Source organism: Galeopterus variegatus, unplaced genomic scaffold (assembly GCF_000696425.1).
Source record: "Galeopterus variegatus unplaced genomic scaffold, G_variegatus-3.0.2 Scaffold709, whole genome shotgun sequence".
Taxonomy (NCBI): Eukaryota; Metazoa; Chordata; class Mammalia; order Dermoptera; family Cynocephalidae; genus Galeopterus; species Galeopterus variegatus.
The window spans coordinates 334,351-347,625 of record NW_007726820.1 but is presented as its reverse complement, the minus strand read 5'-3'; the positions used below and the strand labels follow the sequence as shown (position 1 = coordinate 347,625).

Sequence of the window (13,275 nt, the reverse complement as noted above, 5' to 3'; positions counted from 1 at the left end):
TATAACTATTACATCTATACTGTAGCTAATTTTTAAATCTGTTTCTTCAGCTTAGTATAATTAGTCATGTTCTGGTCATACCAACTTGGATATCCCAAGGATGACCTTGGATTCAATATGCTTAAAATTTGAACATTTCTAATGTTTTCCACAAACCAGTTCTTTATATATTTCTTATCCCAGTGAAAGGAACCACCCAGTAGTCACTCAATTCAGAATCTTGAGCATCATATATATGTCACTCCTCTCTCAAACCCCATATTTAATCAACGACCCAGTCCTGTTGGTTCTACCCTTCTTAACATCATTAATATGTGCCCCTCCTTTTCCCACCCTCATGCTATCACTTTAATGCTGGCTCATTATTTCTTAGATTATTCTAAGTCCCTCCCTCTAATTTTGCATGCTTCCACTTCAACCTCAAGTGCTATTGTGAAGATGGGAGTCCAAATTCCTTAATGCATGGAGAAAATCTCTTAAGATTTGGGCCTTGCCCCTTCTCTAGCCTCAAATTTTAGTACCTCTTGCCCTTCAGTGTTTTTTAGACCTTTGTTTACAAGGTACCACTCCATTAGACTATAAATTTTATGGGTGTAGTACTGTTTTATTCACCATTTTATCTTTAGCATCTGAATCACAGTGGTTGGTACAGAGGGGTTCAATCAGTATTTACAGAACAAATGAGTGCAATAATAACTGGATTGCCCTGCTTACCCCCAAACCCCATTTACCAGTGAGTACTTGTTTTTCCAGACACAGCTCAAGAAACTGCACGAACCTTTTTTCTCAACACCTTGTAAATGGTAAAACCAATTATTCGGTATTGCGTGTCCTCACTATATCTCTTGTAAAGACTCTTACCAGATATGTTACTTTATTGAATTACTAGTCTCTAAGCTCCTTGAGAGTCTGTCATTAATGGAGTCATCACTGCTTGGCTGTAGTAGTAAATTTTGTTCATTAAAGCTAGTAATAACTAGCTATTCTTCCACAAAAGATATGTATAATATTGGGTTACTGACATTTCAGGAACAGTGATAGATATGCATTTGCCATTTTCCCCCAATCTCTCTATGAACGGCATGCATTTGCAAGTGGCAGGCACTGTGAAACTTTTGCCTCAATGCAAAATGAGTTGACTTTTATGGATACCAAACCAGGCACATTTTGGCTTCATTAGTTCCACTCTCCAACAAACACAGTTGTAAACAGTTACAAAAGCAATACCCATTTACTATAAACATTTTTTTTCATAAATTTACAGACCAATTAATTTCTCACACCTAATTCTATAACTTAACTTTCAAGTTTATTATAATCGTATCACTATTCTGAATAATAAAAGGTCCAGAGATAGGATGTAAACAAATTCTATCTTAAAAAAGCTTCACTGACAACTGGCAGAATTAAGGTGGCTACAAAAGGAAAAAGTACTGTAAACATTTGTCTCCTTTAACTCTAGGCACTAATCACCTAAGCCATCTGAATACCTGATAAGCAAAAAGACTGAGTCACTCATTTGTAACTTATATTAATTGGCAATATCATTGATCATTAAAGATATGGAAGAATAATGGAAAACTGGGTTTTTCACTAATGCAAAATTAACAACAATACCTCGACCCCCATTAAATATACAGATGCCACCATCTCTTCCATCATGGATTTTATTTCTTCTTAGTGTAGGATTACTATCTGTCTTAATCCAGACTCCAGCCATTGCATTGTCAAATATTTCATTGTCTTCTATACAACCTAGACCTATAAGCGGAAAAATTTAGGTTATATTATTTAGAAGGTATGATTTCTAAAGTCTATTAGCACAGAGGAAAAGATGACAGATTAAACATACCAGAATTATAAACTAGAATTCCACCATTCTGTCCTCCCCAGATTTTGTTGCGTCTAATTTTGGGGTTGCTTCCAGTCCTATGGATAAGATAGAAGATAATACCATTTCAATTATTTCTACTTCCATATCCCATGTTACACGACGTAACAATCATAGAAAGAACCAACTATACAATGGACTCCTTCAAGATGCTCTGAGAAGTCTATTAATAAAGAAAATGGTTTAATTTGTTTAATCCTTTATTTCCCACAGAACAAACTGCTGCAGATTATATTATTACCGAGTCTCCTAATACGTACACTAAACTGAGGGGGTTAGATTAGATGACTATTTTATTATGTACTCCCCTCATATGTAAAATAATGGGATGAATTACATGATCATTAGGTCTACTAGAGTTCCAAAAACTGTTAAAATATAAGGAAAAGGGGTCTAAAAAACTACTAATTTTACAGAAACAGCATAAAAACAAGCTCCTATTTTACTGAGAGCCAACGACATGCCAGGCATAGTGAACAAGTGTTTTTATGTAGACTTCAACTCTCCAAGAACAGAGGAGAACACTGGCAGCTGATGTCACTCTCCTAGTGGACAGCAGAATAGTGGAAATGAGCTCTTATGGCATATATGCCATTGGCTTCTGTCCTCACCTAGACCAAGAAAAGCTACATTCTGACAATTTAAGTCAAGAGTATGATAAGAATGTGCATATATATATATAAAAGGGAGATAAAGATTGGGCATTAAAACAAGGAAATTTCTACATACCCCACATACTCCCAACTCCATCCCAAACAAAAGCCAAATGTGAAAACACTTACCTTATCTGAACCCCTGAATACATATGATTATAGATGTCATTGTCTTCTAGCACTCCATGTCCATTGTCATAAAAATAAACACCAACCTAAAATTTAAAAAAAATTTTTTTCAAGTGACAACTGTTTACAAAACAGTATTTTTGTAAACATGTATTTCCCATCCAAGAGTTCAAGCTAATCCTACCTGCTTGCCACTGTGTATCCGGTTTCTTCTCAGTACTGGAGTGCTGCCAGTTGTCACCCAGACTCCAGCCAGAGTATTACTATAAACTTCATTCTCTTCTATTACGCCTTGTCCTTTTTCATGCTAAACAAAAATTATACTGGTTACAACATATATCTTCTATAAGCAAATAGTATTTTATAGTGTTACTCTTTTTAAAGACGGTTGTGAAAAAAATTTCAATTTTGTTTTTTCGTCTGGGTAAGGAGGTAATGACATTCTTTTTATATAGCCGCTACCTGAGTTTAAATTTCCAAAGGCTTTATACTGTTCTTTATGTGTTTTGTGCTTCTAAATCTATCACAGTAAAGAGTAGTAGCATTCAATTTTTTTTTTAGCAAAAGAACTTATTTCATTCTAAGATATGTAACAAACTAAAAATTTCTCATTTAGTAGTAAGTTAATAGGTATAATTCAAACATTACTGGTGAAATCACTTCAAAATGATAAGGTCTCATGTTACCAAAATTTTTATTTTTACCAGAAAATTTAAGACACAGCCATCTTTAGAACTGTAAATAGAAATTAAAAGTTGCATCTGGCATAACACAAGGACCTTTTTGAAGTTTCCTATATTTTCTTACTTGAATCAGTTGTAACAGTTTCAGATACCATGATGACAGAAGGTACAGAATACACAGATTTCAAAATTTTGAAAGATACTCAATTATGTTTTAACATAAGTTCAAGTGAAAAATTGGCTTTTTCAGAAGATAAAAATATTCACGTCTAGTATTAGTACTTCCAGCAATATTATGAGTTTATTTAATGTTTTTGTAGAACTTCAGAGACTCATACAGTAGTCATATGGACAAAATTCCACTATAACAAATATAATTCAGAGTGCTGATCCATTGTTGTTATGAGTGTAGCCACTACTGCCAATAATGAAGACTTTAATAAAAAGATATATCTCCTATGCCAACATCTAACCAGCTACTGATTAAATTTTAAAGGACACTACACACTATAAAATTGGAAGTCATTCATATACTGACAGAGAGAACAAAAGTCTTGTTTATTAACTAAATATTAAAGACAGTCACAAATTCATACTCCAAAAGTTGAAAATGGCCTACCTAAAGCTAGAGGTAATCCCTTCATCCCTTTCCCTCAACCCAATTTTGATGCATGAATTTACAGAACTGTATTCATTAACTTACCACATAAATGCCACCATGCTGGCCATCATGAATTTTGTTATGTCGAACAATTGGACAACTGTTTGTCCTAATCTGAATTCCTGCTAATGCATTGCCTATTTAAAAATAAAAGTTACAGTGTCAACACTTGGAGCCTAGTGGAACACAGTGCGAGTTTTATACTAGGTAGTAGTTAAAATTCTTACACTTGAATTTTAGTGGCCATTACAAGACAAAACTAAGGTAACTAGGAATGTAAATGATGCAGAAGGGTTGCAAACAATATAGCGTAGTGGTTAAGAGTAGAGATTCTGGAGCCAGTCTGCTAAATTTTCAAATCCCAGGAACTCCACTTACTTCCTATGGAACCCTGAATAAGTAAGTTATTCAACCTCTTTGTGCCTCTGTGTCATGGTAAGTAAGTGGGGATATTTAATCATATGTACCTCATAGCGTTGACATGATCATTACATGACTTAACTCAGGTAAAGTGCTCAGAACTGTGCCTGGAATTTAGTAAGTTCTATTTAAGTATTATCCAAGTAAGTGACAACAGAAGAGAAAGCCGAGGAACATATTCAAGTCTAGCACACAGATATTTAAGAACTGCTGAATTAATGCTTCTAAAGCTTTAATAAGGAATAAGTGTTTTCCTTCTCTAGTTAGTACAAAGTGTATTAAAACTACAACAGAAATAATTATACTAACTGTTAAATAATGGAGTAAATATAAGGAAACTGTAGATATCCTTGACACTAGGGTCTTATTTATATTTTCATCCCTGGTATCTAGCATAGTTCCTGGTATATGAGGGTACTTCAAAAAGTTTGTGGAAAAACAGAATTAAAAGAATACAAATCTTGCCATGAACTTTTTTTTTTTTGCTATAAGTATTTTATTTATTGAATCATAATTGATAATACATATTTTGGGGGTTCAACATTGACGTATATTGATCAAATCAATATTATTAGCATATGTATTATTACAAATTGTACTTATTTTTTATGCCCCTTATCCAATCTCTCTCCATCCCCTTCTCCCTCCCCCACTCACTTCTGATAACCCTAGATTTCTTCTCTCCTTCTGAAAGAGTAACAGTTACTCTGTTGACTTGTTGCCTAGAAGATCTGTCCTGTGCTGAGAGAGGTGTGTTCAGGTCCCCACTATTATCGTAAAGTAGATGCTGCTTCTATCACTCTGGAATGAGCTTTGTGGAGAGAGACATCCTCTTCTTTTCTTTGGTCTCTGCTGGTGACTCTTTGTGTCAATGCACTCAAGTGACTGGCAGGCCATCTGCATGACGGTTGTGGCGTCTAGCTGCTTTTGCGGCAGCCGTGGCGGGCCACCCACATGGAAGTGTGTTTTTGGCGTGCTCCTTACCTGGTTGCAGGAGGAGGGGTTGGTCCTCAGCTCCATACCTCAGGACCCTGGGCAAGTCCTGTGGCAGCAGTGGTGTGCCTGGATGAGGGAGGAGGGGTCGTCCCTGGCTCCATACCTCAGGACCCCGGCAGGCCCCATGGCAGCAGTGGCATGCCTGGATGCAGGAGGAGGGATCAGTCCCCACCCCCATCTGTATTTACATTCTAAGATATTGTTGCGGAGCAGTTGGGTGGGAGGGGAAGACGGGGGTGGGAGAAGGAGGAAGGATGGGGGGTGTAATTGAGGCCCACAGTACCATTCCCTCATTACTGCAGGGGAGACCCGGAGACTTCCAGTGGTGGCTTGGTCGTTGCTGGACTGAACATAGATGTGGGGGGTGGGGGGGTGGTGGCTGAAGCCCTCAGCCCCCAACTGACCCGGCTTGGGAGCCTGGAGTGTTTCTCTGGGTCTCGTGAGATCCAGTAAACCTGGGTTTTGTAGAAACTCTGGTCTGGACCTGAGTCTTTTCAGCAAACGGCTCCCCCTGCAGTTCTGTATTCCTGCCAGTCTCCAGAGAGTGGGCCTGTGCTGATTGGGGGGCAGATTGGCTGCCCATGTTGTTCCCCAGTGTTCCCCCAGTGGGCCTGTCTCCCCCACTGTCCGCACTCCAAACATTTCCCATGGGAAGAGCCATGCTGGTCCCTTGCAATGACTCACCGGCCTCTGAGTTGCTCCTTTTTTCAGTTGTTGTGGCTCCTCACTTCTATGTGGGTCCATGGGAACCCTGTTAGTGGTCTTGCTGGCCTGACGGCCACAAAGGCCCTCTTCTCCCCTGCTGCCTCCAAGTAATTTCATAGGAAGGGCACAGCTGCAGCTTTGGCCAGCTCTTGCTCCGTGTACTCACCAGCTCCAATCTTGAAATGGCTGAGATTCGAAATGGTAGGAGTGAGCCTTTCCTTCTCTCATCGTGGCTTCTCCTGCCTTCGTGCACTCTGGAGGTCTTTCCTTTTCTTCCCCTGAACTCTAGCGGCCCCAGCTTGGCTGTCATTGCTTTTTAATAGTTGCAAATTGGCTGATTTGTGGGAGAAAGTGACACTGGCGACTGTCTATTCCGCCATCTTCTCCACGAACTTTTTGAAGTACCCTCATATAACTGGTACTCAGTGAATGTTTGTTAGGTGAATAAATATCACAGAATAATCTTTATTGAGAATTTACAGAAATTAGATCAGTTTCCCACTTGGATGGTTTCAAAATGGTTCATTTCGTTAATACTGTATCAAGAAGACTTTGTTCTATAAGTTTTATAGAAAATACCATATGCTTACCATAAATGTCATTTCCTTCGATAAGGCCTCGTCCATCACCAAAGATGTAAACTCCTCCTTGATTTCCATTAAATATAGAATTCCCTCTATAATTATGTGAAATAATAAAAAAAATAAGCATCTATTCAGCTAAGCTTACTTGTTTTTAATATGACTGTAAGGTCACTCATGGTCATGTGACACGTTATTTAACTTTTATGGGCTCAGAGTCTCAGTTTGTAAAATGAGGACTCAGACTAGATGATTTCTAAATTCTGACTTTACTTATTTATTTATGGCAGCCAGTAGGGGGATCTAAACCTGTAACCTCTAACCAACTAATTTTAATTTTCTTTTAGTTCTTTCTAAGACCTCAGGCTTTGGAAAGACCACGTATTACCTGAGACAAAATCACGTTCTTAAAAATTCCCCTTGAAACAGCTAATACATTCAAAACAATTTCTTTTTTTAGCTGATCTAGAAACATTAGACAAATATTAAGATGGAAATTCCATAATCTATTCTCATAAAGCTGGTGGAAAATAAAATCTGGCAATTAAAATAATTTATGGTCTCTGAGTAAGTTAAAATAGCTTTGTTCTACAGTCTTGGCTAATGCCTTCAAGACTAGATTTGTTTGCTTCCTTACTGTGGCCAGAGGGGGTGGTAGAAACTATTGAGGGAAAGTGACAGCTTGAAGTTTTGACTTTTTGATATTTTTAGTTTCTCTGTCCAAGAATCTTTGAGATAATTAATTTTACAAATTATTTTATCTGCTGACTCTCAAAAAAAGAGAGAAGACAAAGTCATTCAGATTCTAAGGTAAGGTAACAGCCCTATTTACTTATCTATAATGCAGTTTGATTAATTTAAAATAAAAATCACAGCATTTGTAATTGTTTTTAAAATAATATCATGCATGGTTTAGATCACTAATAAAAAACAAATAAACCCCCCACAATAGCTCATTCAGATGTGTGGACTTGGGCCGGCCCGTGGCTCACTCGGTAGAGTGCAGTGCTGATAACACCAAGGCCGCGGGTTCGGATCCTATATAGGGATGGCCGGTTTGCTCACTGGCTGAGCGTGGTGCTGACAACACCAAGCCAAGGGTTGAGATCCCCTTACCGGTCATCTTTAAAAAAAAATAAAATAAGGAGTGATTTTCAAATTATATTCCATAAAATCCAGTTATTCCACAGAAACCTCTCAGGGGCATCTATGTTCATCAAGGATATTGGCCTGTAGTTTTCTACACCAAGGCCACGGGTTCGGATCCTATATAGGGATGGCCGGTTTGCTCACTGGCTGAGCGTGGTGCTGACAACACCAAGCCAAGGGTTGAGATCCCCTTACCGGTCATCTTTAAAAAAAAAAAAAAAGAAAAGAAAAAAAGAAAAGACAGATGTGTGGACTTTTACTAGGAAAATCTATTTTACAGTAGAATCAGATGTCTAGGAAAAAACTTTGTGTTAAAGCTCAGTATTTTGATGTTTCTTATAAGATAAACCCTGAAGTGAAAAGTAATTTCCATCCATAATTACATATAATTACCTTATTGTTGGGTCACTATTTGAGGTAATCCATACACCTGCAAAGTTATTCGCATAGATTTTATTCTCTATGAATTGCCCTCTTCCTTTTTCATGGACATATATTCCTCCAGTCTGCCCATGGTGAATTTCACATCGAACCACTGTGGGGTTAGCATAGGCTTTTACTTCAAAGCCTGCTATCCTATTTCTGTGTATGTTGCAACTTTCAAAGTAACCCTGAAAAATACAGAAATTAAACCTGTAGGTAAAGGCTCCTTTCCAGAAAGAAATGCCATTTAAAAAAATTTTAATGTATAGTTGAAGAATAAGAATGAAAAATCAATACACACTAAACTTCAAATGATAAACACGGAAAGAAACAGATTTAAATGTTTTAGTAAAACAAAGAACTACAAATCTTCTTATTAGTGTGAATATATTTCAAGTCAGGAAAGAAAAACAGGGAAAGATCTGTTCAATAAGCACAAATAAATACCATTACCTAACAAGTATATATCCTTCAACAAAAGGTTGAAGTCATTAAAGAAAATAAGCCCTGGTTGCCTTAAAAGTGTCCCAACAAATCAGCTTCTAAAAATTGACCTAAGAACATAATCAGAACGTTACAGAAATAATAATACAAAAAAAAATGTTCATCTTAGCCCAGGGAACTAGACAAATAAAATGTTTTTGAAGGCTTATACTCACGCTATACAAGTTAAATGAAAAGAACAGGTTTAAGATAGTATACATTAAGTATGATCTCAATTTTACTTAAAAAAAAAATAACTTTAAGGATTATATAAAAATGAGGAGGTTAATTATCTGAGTAGTGGGATTATGAATGATTTTTATGTCTTTCTTTATACTTCTTTAAATTTCTTAAATTTTCTATAATGGATAAGTCTTACTTTTATAATGAGAATGAAAGTTCCTATAATACTGATATCCTAAGTCCAAAGACCCAATCAAGGCTGAATATTAAGAGAAAAACAATAAACTATTTAAAAGATGCTGTTTCATTTCCCTATTCTACCTCCCTTCAAAACTGAATGTGCTTTCTTCTCTGTTTAAATTCCCTTTAGCACAAAGTATTTTTCTTATGCTACTTCCATGTATTGCCCTGTACTATTTCTGTATTTGTTGTGTTCATTTCTACCTGATCACATGTTCCTAAAGAGAAAGGACTATTCTAACTTCTGGAGCATCTATACAAGATGTTACACATACCAACAAACAGGATTTGCTCAACTTTAGCCAAATTTAGTACAGGTTAAAATAGGAATATAATTCTGAACACTCTGGTACACCATATATTTAACTCAAATTACACATCTATCTTTGGATTGTAATCTTATTCTTTAAAAAAAAATAATTAGGGGATTATATAAAAGAGAGCATCTTCAAATATGAAAGTTTTTTCCTTTGGCTTTTTATATGAAATAAAAGTATATATACACTGGGTGTATGTTTAGGCTATTATGGGAAAACTGACAGTCAAAAAAACAAAAAGAAAAACAAAAGAGGCTACCTAGACAACACACCTTAATGTTAGATTTGACCTATTCACCATTTCTGACGTTTTAATCCATGAGGAGAGAGCTCAATTAGCAAAACTCTTATTCTCCCCACCAGGGGATGAATAACATATCTGATTGGTAAACTTGGGAAAGAATAAATTTGGTATGCTTAACTCAGCTTCACCCTTTTTCCTCATGGAAATGAGCTGCCCTTAGGGAATATGCCTTCTATTACTTCTGAGTGCAGCTAACTGGATAAGCCTATTTAATTTGGGGGTTCGGTTAAACAGACGCATTTGGCTCTCATTCTAAGCTGTATTCTCCAACTTAATCTTTAAGAATAAAGGTGGTAGTTCAACCTCCTCATACCACTTTATGGCTTTATTTCTTAATTTGAGGCTGGAAAAGATGTGCTATTTATTGGGCTCTGTTGAAGATTCCAATAATAAGCCACTGTCATGTCCTGGCTATACTAGTTAGACATATAACACTGCAAGTACACTTTGCTGTACACTGACTAAACATTATTGAAATGCAGGACGTGCTCTTTCTCTGCTTTCTTTAGGTTTTGATTTCGTAAAGAATTAAGAGACTCAACTAGATCCACAAGTTTATTACAGTAAATAGCAGGCCTCTCTCCTCATTTTCCCTTATCCAGAGGCCCCCACTTTCAATTCTTTCAGCTGACTCTTTTGATTTTCCTCTATATTTTTAAGTAACACATTTTTTTTTTCCTTTTTTTTGTCTTTTTTACTGACCGGTAACGGGATCGCAACCCTCAGTGTCGCGCCCGTACCGGGGACCGGCAACAGGATCGCAACCCTTGGTGCTGCGCCCGCACCGCGCTCAGCCAGTGAGCGGGAACCGGTCTCCACATGGGATCCGAACCCTCGGCAGGAGGGCCGCCGCACTCCCAAGCGGCGCACTCTCCAGTGCGCCACCGGGCCAGCCCGTAACACATTATTTTATCTTGACTTTTCAGTTTTAGGTATTATCTATTGACTCCCTATTTTGGGAGATAAGAATTCAGCTCTCTTCTCTATACCCCAACATACACACTCACACATTGTATATTTCCAGTGTAGTCGTATCAAATTTTGGTTAGATTAGTGTGCTCTTCAGAGCTGGGCTATAAAGTATAACTACATATTCTTTGCTGTATAACTTTATTTTCCCTTTAGTAATTGTCTTATTTTTCTCCTTTGCTTCATTTTCTAGTGATAATTCTATCCTAAACCTGCTTCCAGTTGTCTAAATTACCTCTTAATATATTTACATTCACATTAGGTCTACCAATTTATCTTCTGGAATATAAGAAAGCTTTATAACCTGCTCCATGTGGACTGGCTGCTCTGATCACAGGCACACAGTCATTTACCATATTGTAATGCAGTTAATGGTTAAAAATGTCCCCTAGTTCCATTAAAGATGGAGTTTGTCATTTGTATTTTTTGTTTTGGGGTAACTTTCAAGAAAACTATGTGGCAAGAACATTATTTTCCTGGGGCAGGCCTGTGGCTCTCTCGGGAGAATGTGGTGCTGACAACACCAAGTCAAGGGTTAAAAGATCCCTTTACTGGGTCATCTTTAAAAAAAAAAAGAAAAAGAAAAATTTTTTCCCATGTTCTTAAAACCAGAAGCCTCTGCATTGGCACAACTGTGATTTTATTGCCTTTAGAAATGACAAATACTGACTGACTTATAGTTTTATAAATTATCTGTTTATTATGGTTTAAAGGGTTCAATTAATGTAATTTTATTTTAAAATATATTTTCATGAAATGCATCTATTTTGTTAAGAGATATCTCTAGTGCAAAATGATTCAGTAATGCAGAAATAGAATGCAAATAGAATTTAGACAGAATTCTGCTTTGCCTTTTAAGATGCAAACCCCAAAACCTCCAACATATATATCTAGTTCTTTTTAAAATAAAATATTCTTTATATAATATGACAAAGTAAAAGGCATTCAAGAGTTTCATGAGAAACTTTCCAAATAAAACAACAACAACAAAATAGAAATAAATGATATCTTCATTGAAATAAATTTCCACAACCCCAAGCTATAATCTTTTATGGAACACTTGCCAAATATTGTGAAATCTGGATGAAGAGGAGGGTGCAGGAGAGGCAGGTAATACCCCCATAGTAATATTCTTATAGAAATAATTCAGGAATGAGTGGTAAATCTGAAGAAGGAAACTAATGTGCTATTTCTCTCATGTAAAACTCATGCTTCCTATCTAAGGGAGACTATCCAAAGTAAGGTGAAGTGAAAGGAAAAGAGGGAGGACAGCCAGATTTCAATACAAAGAACTCAGGGTATCTGCCATCTGTCATGAGTGAAGTTCAGAAATTTAGAATAAATGCTTCAAAAATTTTATAGCAATCTGGCACTATGATATTTTAATCTTATTTTATAAAAATAACACTGCAATGGATTAAATATTAAACAAACAAAAGATGACTGGGGAACTGTGAACTCTGGTAGAAAATTTGATGATATTAAGCAATTATTCCCAGTCTTTTAGGAATGAGTTGGCATTGTGATTATGTGAAAGAAAGAAAAAAGAATCCCCATCTTTTAAAGATACATGCTGAAATATTTACAGATTGAGATGATGATATCTGGTGTTTGCTTCAGAGTATAAAGAAGGGAAGTAAGGAGTGAATGAGGAGGTATACATAAAACAAAATTGGCCACGAATTGATAGTTGTTGAAGACAGGCAATGGGTACATGAAGATTCATTATACTATTCTGTCTACTTCTGTGCATGTTAGAAAGATTGCATTAAAAAAAATTAAAATTAGAGACAAAAAACACATTGGAAGCAAAACAACAGAATAGCAGACAAAACTATGGAGTCGCAGTAAGGGACAGAGATTTGAGGAAATCACACTTAAAGGAAAAGAATGCAGCAATAAAAATAATAGAGAAGAAAGCCACACTTCTAAAGAAAGGAACACATGGAACAGAAAAATAGTAAAACAACACATCGACAACAACAAAAAACAGTATATGGATACTGAGGCAGAAAAGCAAAGCAAATCACCACTAGAAAGAAAAACAAACAAACCAGAGTGATCTTGGAGTTCTCAGTCACACTCAATGCTTGAACAGAAAAATGTCTACAGAATTCTGAAGGAAATTAAGTACAAACATACTCAGGTAAGTTAAAAGGTAACGAACAGGCATTCTCAAGAGGCAAGAATTCAAGCTACAATACCCATAAGCCCCTTTTAAAAAAATAAACAAAAAATGGCTAGCTGACAAAACCCAGCCATACCAAGAATGAATCAACATTTAAAAATTCAGGAATGGAGAAACTGTGATAATAAGAATGGTAAATTAAATAAAGTAAATATAGACCAATAACTATAGGAATGTAAATGTTTAAGACTTTACAAAAAAAAAATAAGAATATAAATGAGAGGGTGGAGATAGGTTGAAATATAAGGTGTGTTTATTTCCTCTTTTTTTTTTTTTTTTTTTTTTTTTTTTTTTTTTTTT

General features: G+C 36.2%; 1 protein-coding gene across 1 annotated transcript in view; it reads right to left on the bottom strand.

The window, feature by feature from the left end:
- FBXO11 (F-box protein 11) overlaps positions 1–13,275 on the bottom strand; it is a 28,605-nt gene that overhangs the window by 4,752 nt on the left and 10,578 nt on the right. The window contains exons 11-17 of the mRNA XM_008571659.1: positions 8,262–8,479; positions 6,729–6,814; positions 4,060–4,154; positions 2,858–2,980; positions 2,674–2,759; positions 1,853–1,929; positions 1,618–1,761 (exon numbers count right to left, since the gene is read on the bottom strand). Of these exons, the coding sequence (XP_008569881.1) occupies positions 1,618–1,761; positions 1,853–1,929; positions 2,674–2,759; positions 2,858–2,980; positions 4,060–4,154; positions 6,729–6,814; positions 8,262–8,479 (829 nt within the window). The remainder of the gene's footprint in view (positions 1–1,617; positions 1,762–1,852; positions 1,930–2,673; positions 2,760–2,857; positions 2,981–4,059; positions 4,155–6,728; positions 6,815–8,261; positions 8,480–13,275) is intronic.